General features: G+C 40.0%; 1 protein-coding gene across 4 annotated transcripts in view; it reads left to right on the top strand.

Moving 5' to 3' along the window:
- Window positions 1–3,920: 3,920 nt before the first annotated feature.
- The window catches only part of Plscr4 (phospholipid scramblase 4), a 31,692-nt gene continuing 17,731 nt past the window's right edge, over window positions 3,921–17,881 (top strand). For 2 of the 4 annotated variants that reach the window (XM_050157257.1, XM_050157259.1), the window contains exons 1-3: window positions 11,239–11,367; window positions 12,422–12,449; window positions 13,670–13,780. In XM_050157257.1, the coding sequence (XP_050013214.1) occupies window positions 12,443–12,449; window positions 13,670–13,780 (118 nt within the window). In that variant the 5' untranslated portion in view covers window positions 11,239–11,367; window positions 12,422–12,442. Of the gene's footprint in view, window positions 4,782–11,238; window positions 11,368–12,421; window positions 12,450–13,669; window positions 13,781–17,881 lie in introns of those variants that run through there. The other 2 variants (XM_050157258.1, XM_050157255.1) reach the window with 2 other exon arrangements.

Genomic DNA, 17,881 nt, shown 5'->3' with positions numbered 1-17,881 from the left:
TAACTTACCATTTTGAATGTACACTTTTGTATCTCAATCTTTTATTTTCTTTTAGCTTGTATCTTCCTTTGGTAGGCTTTTATGACTGCTCTTTTTCTGTATTCATTCTGCAATTTTTAAATCTATTATTTCTCACATTACTAACCCATAGATTTTCCCCTTTCATTCCTGTTTTACTTCCTCTTTTCATTTGTTCCCATTCCCTTTATAGGCCTTATTTATTAAGAAGTTTAGATTTAAAAGATTGTACACTAAATGCTTTTCATTTAGCAATGTTTTGAGAATTTAATCTAGGAATACTATATTTATATTATTTCCAAACCTTCTTCTCCCCTCACCTCCTCCTGTGTCCATCCCTTACCATTTCCCCTCAAGCTCATGATCTCATAACTTATTCTTTCCTTATTGTGATGTGTCCTAGAAAACCATACATACTCACACATGCATATGTGGATATAAATAACAGCCTGAAAAGTCTTTTCAGTGTTGTTTATATGTGTATGTATTTAAGGTTAACCACATGGGGTTAGATAAAATATTAAGGACTAACCCCTGAGAAAGATCGATTCCCCTCTCAGGACCCATTAATTACCTGCAGCTCTTCATCTAGGGGTGGGGTCTTGTGAGATTTCCTTTATCCATTTTGACATGCCAATTCACAACGTTGTCACTGTGAAGATCTTGTTTGTGACCACAATGCTGAGATTTCATGGCTGTAATTTCCTTGTCATGCCTCACAGAGGATATTCTGGCTCTTACATGTGTGTTGCTTCTATGTCCTGATAGTCTTAGGTGTACAGAGTTTTTATTGTAGATATACTGTCTGGGGATAGTCACCTCACAATCACTTCATTATTCTCTACTTTTTGATCAGCTGCGTCTCTCTGTGGTAGTCTCCATCTACTGAAAGAAGAAGCTTTTGAAGGGTGAGAGCTACATTTATCTCTGTGGATAAAAAGCAATATTTAGAATGCAGTCAGAAATTACAGTCATTTAGGAAAATGGCAGTTGTAGGTTATCCTCTGGGGAACATGACATCATCAGCTATGGGTATTTAGTGAGGTATACAGTATTGGCCATGAATTCCCTCATAATGAATGGGCCTTAGATCCAAATATACAGCTGTGAATTGCGTTCAGGTTAGTCTCATTCCTAGACCTTACAGCTGGATAGGATGTTGATGACACTATATTTCTCCCTCTTCCCCTGCAAAAGAACATAGGTGACATTGCTTCTGAACATTATCAGAAATATATGTGAAATTCATAAGAGCCTTTCGCTCTAAGCAAATAACAGGATGTTGTAGTAGGAGACCACTTATTTCTTTCTGGCTGTTTAGCCCCGAAATAAACACACAAAAACTGTATCAATTAAATCACAGCTTGATCTATTAGCTCTAGATTCTTATTAGCTAGCTCTTACATCTTAATTTAACCCTTTTCTCTTAATCTGTGTATTGCCACTTGGCTGTGGCTTACTAGCAAGGTTCCGTGTGACAGCTCGTGTCTTTCCCCTCTGGTGGTTCTATGGCTTCTTCCTGACTCTGCCTTCTTTCTCCCAGCCTTCAGTTTAGTTTTCCCCGCCTAACTCTATTCTGCCCTGCACAGGCCCAAGACAGTTTCTTTATTAACTAATGGTATTCACAGCATACAGAGGGGAATCCAACATCAGATTGTGGTTTTCATTACTTCAGGAGGTTTCCACTTAAATAGACTGGAAAACGGAAGTTCAAATGAAGATAACTTACCCAGCACGAAACATCATCCTCTGACTTCTACACCCAAGCCAAGGCCTGCCCTTCTCCTACATATACCAAAAATGCAAAAAAAATAAAATAAAAATAAAATAAAAAATAAAAACAAAACTAAAAAGCATGAGAAGGACGGCAAATAAATGAACTAACGGTGTACTTCAATGTCCTAGATAAACAAAAATAAGCCAAACCTCCAAATAGTAGATGGCAAGAAATAATAAAGAACAGGGAAGATACTAATGAGATAGATATGAAAAGAACAACACATAGGTTAAATCAATTAAATGTTGGTTCTTTGGAAAAAATGGGTGTGATTATCAAATCTGTATCCAAACTAGCAAAAATAGAAGAGATGAATTAATAAAATTAGAGATGAAAGAGATGTGTTACAACAGATTTCAAGGAAATGTAGAGAATAATTAAAGAACTCTTTATTCTCTGTTTTCTGATCATGTGTGTGCTTTGATGCCCCCTACTTCCAACTCGTGCTGTCTTGACTCCATTTATGACTCCATTCATGATGGGCTGCAGCCTTGAACTGTGAGCCAGAATAAACTCTTGCTCCCTTGAATAGCTTTTGCTGGAGATCTTTATCACAACAGGGAAGAAACTAATGAGGACAGAAGCTAATGGAATGTATGAACATGAAACCAGAAAGGGGACTGAGGTAGGGTGGTGTGGCTCCTAACCAAAAGGGAGACCTTACAAAAAGGGAGAAGGAGAATGGGACAGGGTGGTGGAGAGCAGCACGGATAACAACTGAGTATACTGGCAGATATGTAAGAAAATAGTGCAATGCCATCTGTTACTTTGTGTGCTTATGTATAAGTTTTAAATACAAAATATACACAATAAAATATTTTCAGATTTAAAAAAAAACTGTGCAATCACCCGTAACAGTTGTGCCCTACAAAAAAAAAATCATTTCCAGGCTTAAGAGAACTGAAAATACAGGCATAAGCAAACAAAGAAAAACAGCAAATTACAAGAAATCACATCCCTGGAAATTTATACATGCTATCTTATTTTTTTTTTCCTCTAAGTTTTGGCAAAAGACAAATGATTGACTGCTGACGTAAACCTCATATGTTGTACCATTTATAACATGTGTATGTCAACATCAGGGCAGAAACACAGGACTGTGAAAAATGCAAGGTACCATTATTAAAAATTTAATTTTACTGGACTACTCCAATAGGAATTGTCCCAGCTAGGGATGTTATTGCTGTGAAGAGACACCAGGACCATGGCGACTCTCATAAAGGAAAACGTTTAATTTGGACTGGCCTGTAGCTCAGAGGTTTAGTCCATATTCACCATAGTGGGAAATGGCAGCGTGCAGGCAGACATAGTGCTGGAGAGATAGCTTAAGAGTTCTACACCTTGATCTGCAGGCAGACCGCGAGGGGTGCACCCACACACTGAGACAAAGGGGATGTTCTATCAGGAACTCACCAAGGCCAGCTGACCTGGGTCTGAAAAAGCCTGGGATAAAACCGGTCTTGCTGAACATATTGGACAAGGAGGACTATTGAGACCTCAAGAACAATGGCAATGGGTTTTTGATCCTACTGCACGTATTGGCTTTGTGGGAGCCTAGGCAGTTTGGATGCTCACCTTACTAGACCTGGATGGAGGTGGGTGGTCCTTGGACTTCCCACAGGTCAGGGAACCCTGATGGCTCTTTGGGTTGACGAGGGAGGGGGACTTGATTGGGGGAGGGGGAGGGAAATGGGAGGCGGCGGTGGGGAAGAGACAGAAATCTTTAATTAATTAATTAAAAAAAAAGAAAGTCTTCTGAGAGTCACACTGAGCAAAGCTTAAGCAAAGAGGACCTCCATGCCCACTCCCACAGTGACACACCTACTCCAACAAAGCCACACCTCCAAATAGTGCTTCTCCCTATGAGCTTATGGGAGTCAATATATTTAAACTACCCTATTCATTAAGAATTGCAAATCCGACACAAAAACAACCCAAAACCGGAATTTCAAAGAGGCACTGGCGGGAAGCAGCAGGGAGTCAGACAGATGGCAGCGTATCAATCACCCACTCCCCCACAGAAGGGTTCATATTGGAAGCTCACCCGATCTAAAAAGCAGAACCCCTTGATAGCTGGTCATTCTGCCTGCTGCTCAAGGCCTGTGAGGGGGGCGTGTGGTTGCTCTCATATTTATTTTGTATCCCAAACAATGCTTCACAGACATGTTTTGATCTGGAACTTTTGGTGTCTCTCATGTGGCCACTGCTGATATTAGCACTCATTAGCTCCATTTCTTGGTCCCTTCAACAAGTTTAAAACAAAGCTAAGCATTAATTTTTGCTAAGACTTTGATGTCAAATTCTCCGTTTTATGCTTTCAATCCAGTACCATTTCTTCATTTGAGACGTGTTCTTGGCAGCTATTACTGACAAAACATTATTAATTGTTAAATCAATTTTGACAAATCACGTGCGAAGCAAAATGGAAAATTCCAATACTTCACTCCCAAGTGTCTGCCCCTTGTAAACTCCTCCCAGAGCACAGCAAGGCCAAGCTCTCAGATCTGTTTGTGTCCAGCTGTGGTTTTGTGTGAGGTCACCGGACATTTGGGTTCACCCTCTTCCTTCATCTTCCTACATTGGACTGACCCACATTAGTCTGATACTGTATTTGTGCCCGAGAGCGTTACTTAACCAGTTAACCAATGTCCTCTTTCTAGAGTCAGAAACCATAAGCAAGCCTGCTCTTGCCCCCACCAGAACCCCATTCCTGGCTGTCCCTCCTCCTCCCAGATCAGAGCAGTGAGGCCAGCCCCAAAGCAGGGGAGCGGATTCGGAGCGCTGCCCTGCGGGCTCCGTTGGCGACCGCAACATGTTTTCCCCGCGCTTGGCTGGGGTTCAGGAGGCCGGTGCCCCACCCTTCAGGAAGCCCTTCTCGGGAGCCTCGCCCGCTGCCCGCCGTGGATCGCCCCACCTCCTCTGCACCCTCCCGCCTTCGCGGAGCGGAATAGTGGATCGCGGCTGGAGGCGCCTGCAGATGCGGGCGGTGAGCGGGGGTCTTCGGGGAGCGGGGGTCACGGGAAGTTTGCGGGATGCGGGAGGGCGCTGGGTCCCTGGCACTGGTGGAGGCGGGGTAGCGCCCCAGGCAGGACTTTAGCAGCAGGTGGTTGCGCAACTTTGGCGTGGTGGTGTGGGGCGGAATTTCCTGCCTTGGGATCCTGTGTACACCCTTGCTCTGATAGGGTAATGGGGCGCCAGGTTAAGGCTCCATGGGAGAGTCATTCGACCCTGGTAACCCTGGTGACATAAACTCCTGAGGGTGCGGGCCCTATATGGGCAACCCCCTCCAGTTGTTCCCTCTTACACCAGTGGCAACCAGCTTCAAAGGTCTCCAGGCCTCTGCCCGGTTAAGATGTCTTCAGATAACTGCAAAGTTTGTTGGGCAGAGGCCTTTTTCTTTTCTTTTTTTTTTTTTTTTAGATACAGCCTGTTTCTCCTCTTATTTTACAGAGTACAGAATTTGCCTTTTGGGACTTAGAATTTCATATTTATTGTCTGAATGTGTATACACTTTAGATCCGCTTGTGGTTTTATTTTGTGTAGAGTATTTTATGTGGAGCCGCTAACAGACGTACAAATGAAGACATTATGCAGTAAGGTTGTTTTCCAGGGTACTGCAGGGATCCAGATACTACTACAGAAGTAAACCCAAAACTTCCACCTTCCTGCGCCTGGTCACAGGGAGATGAGGAAGCAATGCTATTACCATTAAATTAGTTGCACTGTGACATTATATGGACTAATGGCATCACCAGAACAGAGGACAGAAAGCTGCCACTTTATGGAGAATATATGTACATTCTTTAAATGTCCATAAGGAGCAGCTGATTTAGGGACAATAAGAAAGTTTAGTAAACTACTTTTTTTTATGTCATGTGAGACTCAGCTACAGGTAATCTGGAGTGTACAGAAAAAAAACCAGACTTTAATATAGTATAAAATAGCACAAAATTGAAAAAAAATCTCTTAAGTTTTGTAGACTATTTTATGCTGCATCAGGAGAGAGAAGATATATAGTCTAAAGCACAAGACCTTGGGAAGGCCCAATGCTCTAACGTGGAAGTATGGCAAAGTACTAGTTCAAATACAAAGTGAGCAAAAGAACGCGCATCACGTGGATGCCCAGTTATAGCTTGTATGGACGCTGCAGCCTTTGAGAACATTTGGAATGCAGAATGAATTATTGTTACTTAAGGTGTTCGTATCCTTTACGTATGCATATTTATAAAGAAAATCTGACGTTATAATGAGAGCATCTGTGGTTTGTAATTCATGTATCTGTTTCTCTTCTGGATGGAATAGCTATTGTTTACTATGGGAAAAATGTGTTTTCTCTCATGAAGATTTCCATCTTCTTTTCATTTTTCTCTTTTTAAAGATTCTTTTGAGATACTCCCTTGGGAAACTCCGATTTCTTCTTCAAGAATACTGATGGTTATGATGTTTATTATAAAGGGGGGAAAAGCACAAAATTTTTGTATATCGAGTATCATACTCATTAGTGTTACCAAAGGCAGAAAATAAAGGCGAGTTCATATTTCTTATATATTTCACCAACATTGTGCTAAACCCCACCTTAATAGGCACATATTCTTCTGGATTAAATACGTAGATATATTGTTACTTAAGAAGGAAAATATCCTAAGAAGCAAAAGTCAAACCAATGAATGAGAAAAATAAAAACTTTAGGAAAAAGTTTTAATGTGAAATAAAATGTTAATACCCTTCCTATAAATGATAAAGAAATGAAAATAATAAACAGAAAATGAGCAAATGACAAATGAGACATTTCCTGCAGTGGAGGTGGAAATGACTTTCATATGCAATTAAAGCTACGCACCCTCCTCCATTACAAGATACCTGGGAAATGAAACCAAATTTTCTTTTCGTCAAGATTGACAACAACAAAAACTGTGGAAGACTGTCCATTTTTCATCCAGCGTGTGAATTAGTTTAAAGTCTTTGGATATCAATTTAACAGTGTTTAAAGCGCACAAATATTTTACTTCTGGAATTTAAGGCATTGATATACAGAGTTGTCTACATAAGTTTGTTTCACAATTGTTATAGAATAAATTTTGAAATAATTTAAAATTTCACTGTTAAGCCACCAGTCAGTCAAATACATTCAGTTATTAAATGAGAATAGTTCTATAAAATGAGAATAGACATTTTACTAAGACAAAATATGAAAGATACTCCTCTCTACTAAAAGATAAACCACACACCCACACTCACATACACAATATATATTATATACACAAAACTACACAGAAATACATATAGGTGAATCACAAAAAGTTCAATATACAGATGAGAAATGGGGAGTGAATTTGTTTTATGCAATTGCTTAACTGCTTGTGTAAGTGCTTTCAGATCGTGTATGCTTTAAAAGGTCTTTTTAGTACAAGTAGCTTTTCAAGGTTTTCTAAAGTAAGCCACGTGCCTTTCTGTTTACCTAGCCAGAAGACAATGCAGTCATGACTTGGCAACATTTCTGAGAGTGCACTAAGCTAGGTTTTGATCCTTATATAAAAGGACCTAATACAATGTTCTATATAAATGTAGTGAGAATATTTCTGTACACTGTGTATAATAAAACACGCCCCAATTTGAAAGCAAAAATGAAAAGAACAAATCGTCTTTTTTGCCTTTACTTTATTTTTATTTTTATTCATTTTACATAACAACCACTGTTCCCCTCCCACAACTCCTCTAGCCCCTCACCTCCCCCCAACCCACCCCCCATTCCATACTCCTCCAAAAGGATAAGGCCTCCCGTGGGGAGTCAACAAATCCTGGCACATTAAGTTAAGGCAGGATCAAGCTCCTCTCCCTTGCATCAAGGCAGAGCAAGGCATTCCACCATAGGAAATGGGCTCCAAAAAACTCATGCACCAGGGACCCACTGCCAGGGGTCCCTCAAACAGACTAAGCAGCACAACTCTTGCCCACATGCAGAGGACCATTTTTAAATGTTTTAGCATCTGTGTACACAATGTGTGTTTATGTGTGTATGTGATGGTGGGGGGTGGGGGGATCCTGTGCCCAGGGCACACATGTGGAGACCAAAGGGTAACCTTGTGGAGTCAGTTTCTTCTGCCACCTTTGTGTGGGTTCTGGAACTCAAACTCAGGTCATCTTGTTTGTGTGGCAAGCTCTTTCACCCAGCGAGCCATCTCTAGGCTCTGGAGCATTTTAAAAATACCTATATTAAGCTGGGCGGTGGTGGCGCACGCCTTTAATTCCAGCAATCGGGAGGCAGAGGCAGGTGGTCTGTGAATTCGAGGCCAGCCTGGTCTAAAAGAGCTAGTTCCAGGACAGGAACCAAAACCCTGTCTCAAAAATCAAAAAAAAAATATGTATATTATTTTTCAGGAAAGTCAACATTGATATCACACCAGCATTAATATATTTTGATATTATTTTCTAGAAGTTGACCTTGTCTGGATCTTTTTGTGCTATAATTTTGTGTTGTTCCCTGGGTATTTTGAGTATGATTTAGGACAATCCGAGTCTTATTAAACTCCAGGGAGAAAGTCAGCAGTCTCTCTTTTGCCAGGCAGTTCATGCACTTGGTTTGATGTCTGTCTCCCTGGCCAGCTTCTGAGTGTGTGGCTTCAATGCCAGCTTTATTTTCTGTGACTTTCAGCTAGCTCTTGAGTGGACGTAACCCAGCACTCAGTCTCACACTGGGCACTGTTCTATCTTGTTTAGTTCTCCAGGTCTTTGTTAGGTTCTGGGAAACATTACTGGGAGTTCTCTAGAGTAACCCTTGCCTGCCCAAACCAGAACCACAAGGCATGCAAGCTCTGATGACAACCAAGTGTCTGCCCCCATATTTCAGGCTACTCTGAAATAATATGAAACCAGGAGTACCAGAAACAAACTAGAAGTTTCTTGCCCTGTGTTCCTGATTATACCCCTGTAGTCAAAGTGGGCTAGTAACCTTTTCAGTTGTCTGGGTACTTATTTCAATTTAGTTCTGACATTGACTACCCAGAGTCAATACCGACTCTGCACTTTCACAGCCCACAAGACTTCCCTCCCATCAGGCATTTGACACGAGTTCGAGGATTCCAGATCACTTACAACACTCTTGACAGTCTCATGAGTCCCCGCACCCCTTCAGGGGTGTCCTTTTCTGTAACAACTCACAGGACTCAAGACAGCCCTCTACAGGTGAGTAAAGATTTATTCTAAGAACATGAATCAAAATTAGATAAATAAAACACACATGAGGGAGGGGCTGGCAAATGGTTCAGTGAGTTTGAGTGCTGAGTGTTTTCAGAACCCGAGGACCTGAGTTCAGTCCCTGGAACACACACTGTAGAAGAAGGCACTGACTTTTGAAAGTTTTTCTCTGACCTCTGCACAACCGCCATGCCTCTTTTACGGTCATCACTTACACATATAGGGTGTGTGTAAAGGTTGGATTGTTGCCCTAAGCAAAACCTTCACCTCTTCACCCAGTGGAATTGCAGTGATTGCTTTCCTGACACTTCGGGATTTACTAGCTAGGAAGCTGACTTGAGCCTCAGTGCTCAGTACTTAGGGATGAGAGCTAAAATCCTTGGCTTTGAGTTGGACTAAGTCCAGCCACCGAGTCCCCCACCTCCCTAGCAGTCAGTCAAATAGGAACATTCTTACCCTCTAAACATGTGATGTGTCTTTCTGGCATGACCAGCCTACATCTTGAGTCACCCCCCTATGTAACCTCCAGTGTGATCTGAACGGGGGGTCACCATGCATAACAAGAATAAACCTGTTACTGAGACAGGGTTTAGAACCCAGAACAAAACCAACCACATTGGCTTGTTGCTATCTAGCACTAAACTGCATATATAACAACAAAAGTTTAATAACTATCGCTTTCAATGGAAGTGAAAAAAAATAATAATTCGGATGGCAGCAAGCCCTAGCAAACTTCCCTTTTTAAAAAGATATTAGGGATATCTTTTTAAAGACCTAGTAAATGCACTTAATGCACTTAACTTAAGGCCTAACAGAGCTTCCTTCATTAAATAAGGCCCAGGCACTTCCTGAGAACTGTTAAAACAATAACATATTCAACTGTCTTGGATCCTTGTGACATATGAAGCTAAATATGAGCATAGGAAGAGACCTGCATATTCTATTTAAGCTTTCCTTTTTTTTTTGATTGATAGACTTTTAATGACTGTTTCTCTTTTACTAGGGGTTACAGGTCTATTTAATTTGTTTATCTCATTTTGATATAACTTTGGTAAATGGTATAGAGAAAATTATCCATTTCTTTTAGATTTTCCAGTTTGATGGAGTACAGGTTTCTAAATCACATGTCCTTGTGATTCTCTGGATTCTCTCAGTGTCTGTTGTTATGTCCCTCTTTTTAGTTCTAATTTTGTTAATTTTGGTTTTCTCTTTTCATTTTCACTAAATGTAATATGACTCCCACACGAGAGTAGTATCACTTAGATGCCTACAACACTTAGGTTTCAACTGTGAGTACTATGCTAAGGCATGTAGTTGATTCTCTAGTCCAAGAACAGTGATGTTGAAAATGCAATGAGCTTGGTAAGGTGACTCAGTACTGTAATCCCAGAATTTGGGAAACAAAGGCAAGACGTTCTCTGTGAGTTCAAGGACAACCTGGGATACACTGTGAAATCTAGGGTATCCTAGGCTGCTTAGTGAAACCTTATCTCTAAAAGGGGTAGGGCTTTAATGTAGCTAACATTTTATAAAAAATTAAATAAATTTGCTTATTTATTTATTTTACATCCCAGCCACAGTTTCCCCTCCCTTTTCCCCTCTCATATCCTCCCAACCCCCTTTGTTCCACCCCCAATTCATGGGTCTTGAGATAGATTGATTTGCAATTTTCTGAGAAACCACCATACTGATTTCCATACTGTACAGGTTTGTCCGCCCACCAGCAGTGGAGGAGTGTTCCCCTTACTCTACATCTTCTCCAGAATGAGCTGTCTCTTGTGTTTTCGATCTTAGTCATTATGACATATATAAGATGAAATCTCAGAGTCCTTTTGATTTGTAGCTAGCTTTTTTTTCTTTGTAAAACATACTGCTTAGTAAACAAATTGTATTCACCAACACTTGTTAATTGTTTGCCTACAGCTAGGTGCATGTTCCTTCCTAAGCTTACAATTCTATCTGCTAGAACTTAAGCCTCTGGGAGAGGTTAAGTTTTTTCCCCAAACCCAGCATAGTCTGGCGGTTGTTTAGGAGTACATGCTGAGTGATGGAGTGACATAAATTTTAAATAGTAATTCTACCCATGCCTAATTTACTAGTGAATTGATAATAATACAAATTTGCTAAGGATTTTCTCTAGTTCTGACACCTTTACACAGACATATATGCAGGCAAAACATCAGTGCACAAAAAATAAAAACAAGTAAATTATTTTAGGTTAGAATGTGTGGTATTGAATAGGCATTCTGCTGTTGCCAGGTGTCATTTGAAGTATAAGCTGCCTTGCAAGGATGTATGCTGAGCCACCCTGAATCTCTGCGCTAAAGCCATCTTGGTCATTGTGGGCAATCTTGCTGATATCTTCTTGAATTCTATATGCAAGTATTTTATGAAAATTTTTCTATTTGTATGTATAGGGAATATTGGTCTATATTTTTATTTCTTTATTTTTCCAGGTCTTTGTGTGTTTAAATATCAAGATAGCAATAGCTTCGTAAAAATATTTACGAAGTGTTCCTTCAGTTTATATTTTTTTGGGGAATAATATGTTCTTTGAGGGTCTGATACAATTTTATTCTACACTGAATCAGTCTGGCCTTGATTTTGTGGGGGGATGTTTTTCATTTTTTATTTGACTGGGGAATTTTTAATTACTGGTTCTATTTCACTAGGGTTATGGATCTGTTTAAATTATTTATTTCATCTTGACTTAACTTTGGTAGGTTATATACATCAAGAAACTCACTCTTTTTATTGAGGTATTCTAGTTTGAAAGGATACAAATTTTTAAAATGTGTCTGTATAAATGCTCTGAATTGCTTCAGTTTCTGCTGCAATCTCCCTTTTCATTTCCAGTTTAATTAATATGGCTACTGATTTGTGAATCTCGTTAATCTTCCCAAAAGTTCAAATCTTCACTTCATTTGTAGTTTGTATTTTTTTTTCCTGTTTATTTCAAGTCATCGATTTCAGCCTTGGACTTATTTCTTACATTCTACTCTTTTTGGTGGTATTATTTCTTCCTTGCTTTTCCCTAGAGTATGTCGGTGTGTCACTGAGTTATTATTATGCAGTTTTCCAGGGTTGGTTTGTTTGTTTGCTTTATCCATTCTTCTTTCTTTTCTCCCTCCCTCCCTCCCTTCCTTCCTGTTCTTCTTTCTTCTTCTTTTTTTAATGTAACCACTTAGTGCTAGAACCTTGCTTTTTAGAACTGCCTTCATTGTGTCCCATAGGTTTGGATATGTTGTGTTTTCATTTTCATTCCATTATAAAATGTTTTAAATTTTCTTCTTTATTTCTATCTTGACCAATTTTTCACTCAGTAGTGAGTTGTTTGGTTTCTATGAATTTGTAAACTTTCTGCTATCTCTGTTGTTGTACACATATATTGTATTTGAATACACAAATTCATTAACGTATTTTATTTTTCAGGTTTAATTGGATTTCATAAAAATGTCAGGTACAATTTTATTAATTTCTTAAGATTTATTTTATTATTTTAAGGTGTGTGTATGTGTGTGTGTGCATGTGTTTGGGTTTACACACGTGAGTTCTGATGCTCATGGAGGCCATATGTATCTGATCCTCATTAAGCTGGTGCTACAGACAGTTGTGAGCAGCCTAGTATGGTTGCTGAGATCTGAACCTGGAAAAAGCAAAAGGGCTGCAAAAGAAATAAGGACTCAACTGCTGAGCCCTCACTCCAGCCCTTTTATTTTTACTAGTTTTTAATGTTTTGTGTCACATGTGAATTATGTGATTGTTTTCTTTGAAGAGGTCTATTTTATTCTGAAATATTTGACTAGTTAGCATTTCGGTATATTTGTGTGGACGTTCTTTGTACATATAACCCTCTGGAAGAGGAGTAAAAGCAGCTCGTGTTTGCACATAGACCTGAAAGGTCTTGAAATGTTGAGAATAACTCAAATGAAACAAAAGAAAAATGGGAGAGCAAATGCAGACAGAAAGAGCTGTGGCCTTTGATGTGGATGTGGGAGAGCAAAATGTTGGCTCTCCTTGTTGGGTATAAGAAGACAAACATCACAGCTACGGTCTTTTGTTTCCTCTGATGTAAAATTCAATCAGTTGTTTATAAAATTGAGACTCCCCCTCCTTATACTGAGTCAAGTACGGATTTCCTTTAATATCAAGAGAGCAAATTATAATACCATGAACTGGCTTCTTTATTACCCTCACAGCAACCACCGGGACACTGTGACCAAGTGGCTTTTGGAAAAATACAATAAGAATGTGCGCCATTACAGGTGTGGGCTGTACCAACTCTGACTGATGTGTTTATGACTATGTTAGATTCTTAGCGAGTGAGAATTTATTTATTTAATGTTTTGAACTTAGACACCATATTCCCAAAAGACTATGAAGAATCAGCTTTCTATTTCTAGTGTTTCCCACATAATAAGAGAGTGAATCACGACTGTCTGTGATGGACTAACTGCATGCAGGAGTCAGCAGAAGGTCAGCTGAAGCAGGAGCAGGAAAGCTCAGGCTGATGCTTGGCCTCATTTTCTAAACTACGGTCAATGTAAACTTTATGAAACTTATAAATAGATATTTTCCCTAAGAAATATGAGTGTATTGGCTGGTACTTGTAAGAGGAAAAGAGTACATTTTACAATTACGCTATCACTTACTGTGTGGGTTGTTCCTCGCTTCCTCAAGGTGTGGTCCCCACAGACCCTGAGCAACCTGCAGGAGAGATGGAAAAGCAGATAATATCACCAACTGCAGTGCCCGATGCCCCTCCTGACTACAATTCTCATTTTGTGCCCGGTAAGGTAAAGTTTTAAGAATAACCCTCCTCCCGAACACCATAGCGACAGTTAAGGTTACTTTCTCAGTAAACATCTGATTCAGCAAATATGTACCAAATGTTGAGAGAGTGTCACTTTTAATATATTCCTGTGATCACAGGCTGTGCTGTGGAGGCACCGAGGAAGGAAGCTGTCAAAGTAAGGATAACATTCTCTATGTTCCTAGTGGACAGATGAAGAGGGCATGGTGGGAACACAGAGGATGCTGCTGTCGGACCCTACCAGGGATTGGAGGGCAGCTGCGATTGAATAAAGCAGGCTTTGTTGTATATAATTTGATAAAGTTACACAAGTGTTTATGAAGCTCTGGTAAATGGCAGGAGGGGGCAGAGACGTAGAAAGACATAGCTATGAGCAGTGATTAAGGCACTGGCATAGAATTTTGTGTCTTAAGACTATTGGTGGAGACTCAGGAGGAGGGGTTCTCACAGTACTAGAGTAAATTTTAGATAGTATAGTCACATTAGGAAGTAACTATACCATGTCTAAAAAGTAAACATTGGTTAGAATTGGTCACTATGGGAAATACTTGCTTTCCTCTATATCAGAAATAGGTGAGACTGGGGATTTAGCTCATTGGTAAAGTCTTGTCTAGCAAATGAAGGCCCTGTTCAGTCCCAGGAGGCAGCCTTCAAAATTAAATAGGTAGGTTGAAAATGTTGAAAATACACAGCTAATGAACTGTCCCTAAAAGGAAAAATCACTGTGATCGCCATCTAGTGGCTAGGCCATATCCTTCAAAAGTGGTTGACAGTTCCACACTTGTGGATCCGGTGAATTATGGTGAATCTCAGTAGCTTTCATCTGTGATACTTTGTCACCCCTCCATCTTCTTTTTGTTTCCCTGGAAGTCCCGTCCTACTTGGGTATCTCTCTCACCCTTCTCCGTATGTGTGCGTCTCAGTCTCATCTTTTCTGTCTTTGTGGGTTTCTCCCTCTGACCTTCTTTCGGTCTCTATCTGGTGTGTGTGTTCACGTGTTTGTGTGTGCATGTGTGTGTGTGTGCGCACGTGTGTGTATGTCCCAGAGTATGGTTAGCATTGCTTGCATGAAGATAGGAGGAGGCTACTTAGTTATAAGAGTATAAACTATAAAAATGATACCGTTTTTTCCCAGCAACCATTAAATGCTAGTAGTTCCTCAGGGAGATGTGAGGTCTCATGAGCAGGTAGCCACAGGTGCAGCAGGTTCGTGAAGGCAACACCTGTGCTGGGTACGCAAGATGGCCTTTTGTATCATGCCTCCTTGTTCCTCATGACAATCGTGCTTCTGTTTTGCCAGTGAGCACATTTTCCTGGAAAGTCGGTGTTGTAGCTCACAGGGTGCCTCGCTGGGTGAGACAACTGATGTCTGTCAATGGCTGTCCCGGCAGCTTGTGTGACACCTTCTGGCAGTGTGAAAACCAGCCATCAGGGAAGAAGCTTCTACTTCACTTCCAGCTTGATTTCTGTGTCTTTGTCTATATCCCAAGGGTATGGTTTGTGTTTTGGCAATGAGATTGCCCCATCAAGTTCAGCTGTGGGACCAAGAGCAATGACTCAAACCTATTGGTTTCGAGAGCCTCTGGCTCCTCCATGACCAACAACTCAGGGACGTGTCAATTCTTATGACATGAATTGTGTTCTTCTAATTCACAGAAACCAGAAATAATATGCTTGCAAATTTTGATTTAATGAAATTATTTAGATTCAAATTTAATTTAAATTTCCATTCTAGTTCTAAATGTATTCTCCAAAAAAAAAAAAACAAATGTATTCTCCAACCAAAAGCAATACTGTCCAGAATTATTCTTTAAAAGAGTAGTTAATAAATAAACCATTGTTATATGGAATCCATTTGAGAAGAAAAATGTCATGGTTTTTTGAAATAAAAAACAATGGTAACACTAAAAATTATTAAGAAGGAGATCCCATAGGCATTTTCTCACAATGACATTGGTAGGTGGCTTTATGCTAGAGTTTTCTGTAAATTAATGTGAGCTCTTGTGGTTACACAAATTTAAACATGGATTGCTTTGTTTCAGTTTGTTTTCCTGCAGAAACAGTCAAAACCCTTAAGGGCAATTTCCAACTCAGAAAAGCATAGGTTGCTAGTTTCTTACACATAATTTTACCACGTTTTTCTTCTTCATATTTAATGTGGATTAATGCATCTTTATAACAAAACTCACTCATTTGTATAAATTGGTATATAACTACAGAAATTTAATCATATTGAATAAGTCCTTAACATAAATTCTACTTTTCTTCTGGCTATTGATCATGAACTTTTATTGCTTCAAGTGCTTTTATATTAAAAGTACAAGATATGGTAATTAACTCCTTCACATAATGTAGTGATCAGTATTCTTTAACCGAGGGCTTTGAGACTCTGAGGAGGATCACTGATTATTGGAAGGGTACTCTTACAATAGTCCTTTTGGGGATGAAAGTACATTCTTCATGATAAACTCAAACTGTCCCTCATTCTTCCATAGCTACTCACCATTGCTCTCAGTTAGTTCTAAGTTTAAAGCATTTTTAAATACTACTCTCCATCATTTAATTATACTTTATCAAGAGCTCTATCCCTATCCTTAAAAGCTAGTTTTTCCCATTCTCGCCTGGCTCCCCCTCTCCTCCAACCTCATTTCCTTTCGCTCTCTCTCATCAAGTCATCTTGACAATCCCACTAGTTCTGTGCACTTTAACGTGGTTGTAAATCCCATCCTGACTCACATCGGCATGCTACACTTTAGGTTTACAGTTGCGACTTCCTGTAAACCATGTTCCCTGCATAGCTACAGGCTCTCCAACATAATCACCAAACCAACTTTGACATCTTCCTCCCAGATTTGTACTGTTTTCCACATGTTGGAGACATATAGGAACATGAAGCAGAAACTTTAGAATCTTTCCTTAATAACCAGTCCACTACCAAATTAACACATTTTTTAAATGCCAGTTTTAATGATTTCTTCTTTTTACTCTGCCTTTGTCACAGCTGAACTTCCTTGCCTTACATCTGGACTCTGGCAAGCACCTCCTGCTTAATGTACCCTTGTATGGTGAGGGTTACAAATGTGAAGCTTGCACTCTGCAGACTGTTGGCACAAAGTTCAAGCTCTAGTCACACATACAATTTGCCCATATTCTTTCCTCCCTTCGTCCCTCCCTTCCTCCCTCCCTTCTTCCCTCTCTTTCTTCCTCCTTTACTCCCTCCCTTTCTATCTCTCTCTCCCCTCTCTTTCCCTCTCTCTTCCTCTCCCCCTTTCCCTTTTTCTCTTTCTCCCTCTCCCCTCCTCCCTCTCTGTCTTTGTCTCTCTCTCCCTCTCTCTTACCCCTCTCCCTCTCTCCCCCCCCACCTTTCTCTTTGCTTTTGGAGACAGGGTTTTTCTGTGTAACAGCCCTGCCATCCTGCAACTCATTCTGTAGACCAGGCTGGCCTTGAACTCACAGATACCTTCCTGCCTCTGTCTCCCAAGTGCTGAGATTAAAGGCGTGCGCCCTGACTACCTAGCAGGTTTGCCCATATTCCTACCTACCTTATTTCTAGCCTTGTCCGTCAGCACTCCACATACAGTCCTTACTTCTGCAGGGTTAAGCCCATTTTGTAAAGTTCTTCTGGTCTGTGTTCTCATAAAACTGTTTCTTCAACAGAGGTCAGGTTAAATGAGTTAGAATTTATCATAATCCATCTTGCTTGCATGGGTTAACAGCCACTCTTCTCATCCCTTAGTACACTAAGCATCACTCTGTGATTTCATCAGCTACTTGCTTTATAATGACCATTTGCTTTTCTTATTAGCATGAATATGCTCCAAGATACCAATATGTGTTTAGGTCTGTTTCTAGCCTCAGTTATAGCTGCTGGTACTCAAAGCTGGTATGATAAATGCTTCCTAGACAAAGTGATGTATATCTCATAGCTTCGTTTTGAGATTGTATTAGAGAATTGATTTTGTCATTCATGACTATTTATTAGTCTGCTTTTTATTAGAGATTGGAATGTTAGAGATTCCCTTAGCTTCAAAACTACTCTTCCTTGATGTCTACTTCAAAACTACACTTCTTTAATGTCT

Source organism: Alexandromys fortis, unplaced genomic scaffold (genome assembly GCF_014885135.2).
Source record: "Alexandromys fortis isolate MF-2015 unplaced genomic scaffold, M_Fortis_MF-2015_v1.1 scaffold_85, whole genome shotgun sequence".
In the NCBI taxonomy this organism is placed as follows: domain Eukaryota; kingdom Metazoa; phylum Chordata; class Mammalia; order Rodentia; family Cricetidae; genus Alexandromys; species Alexandromys fortis.
The sequence above is the reverse complement of the archived record's forward strand: the minus strand, read 5'-3'. Positions and strand labels throughout refer to the sequence as shown.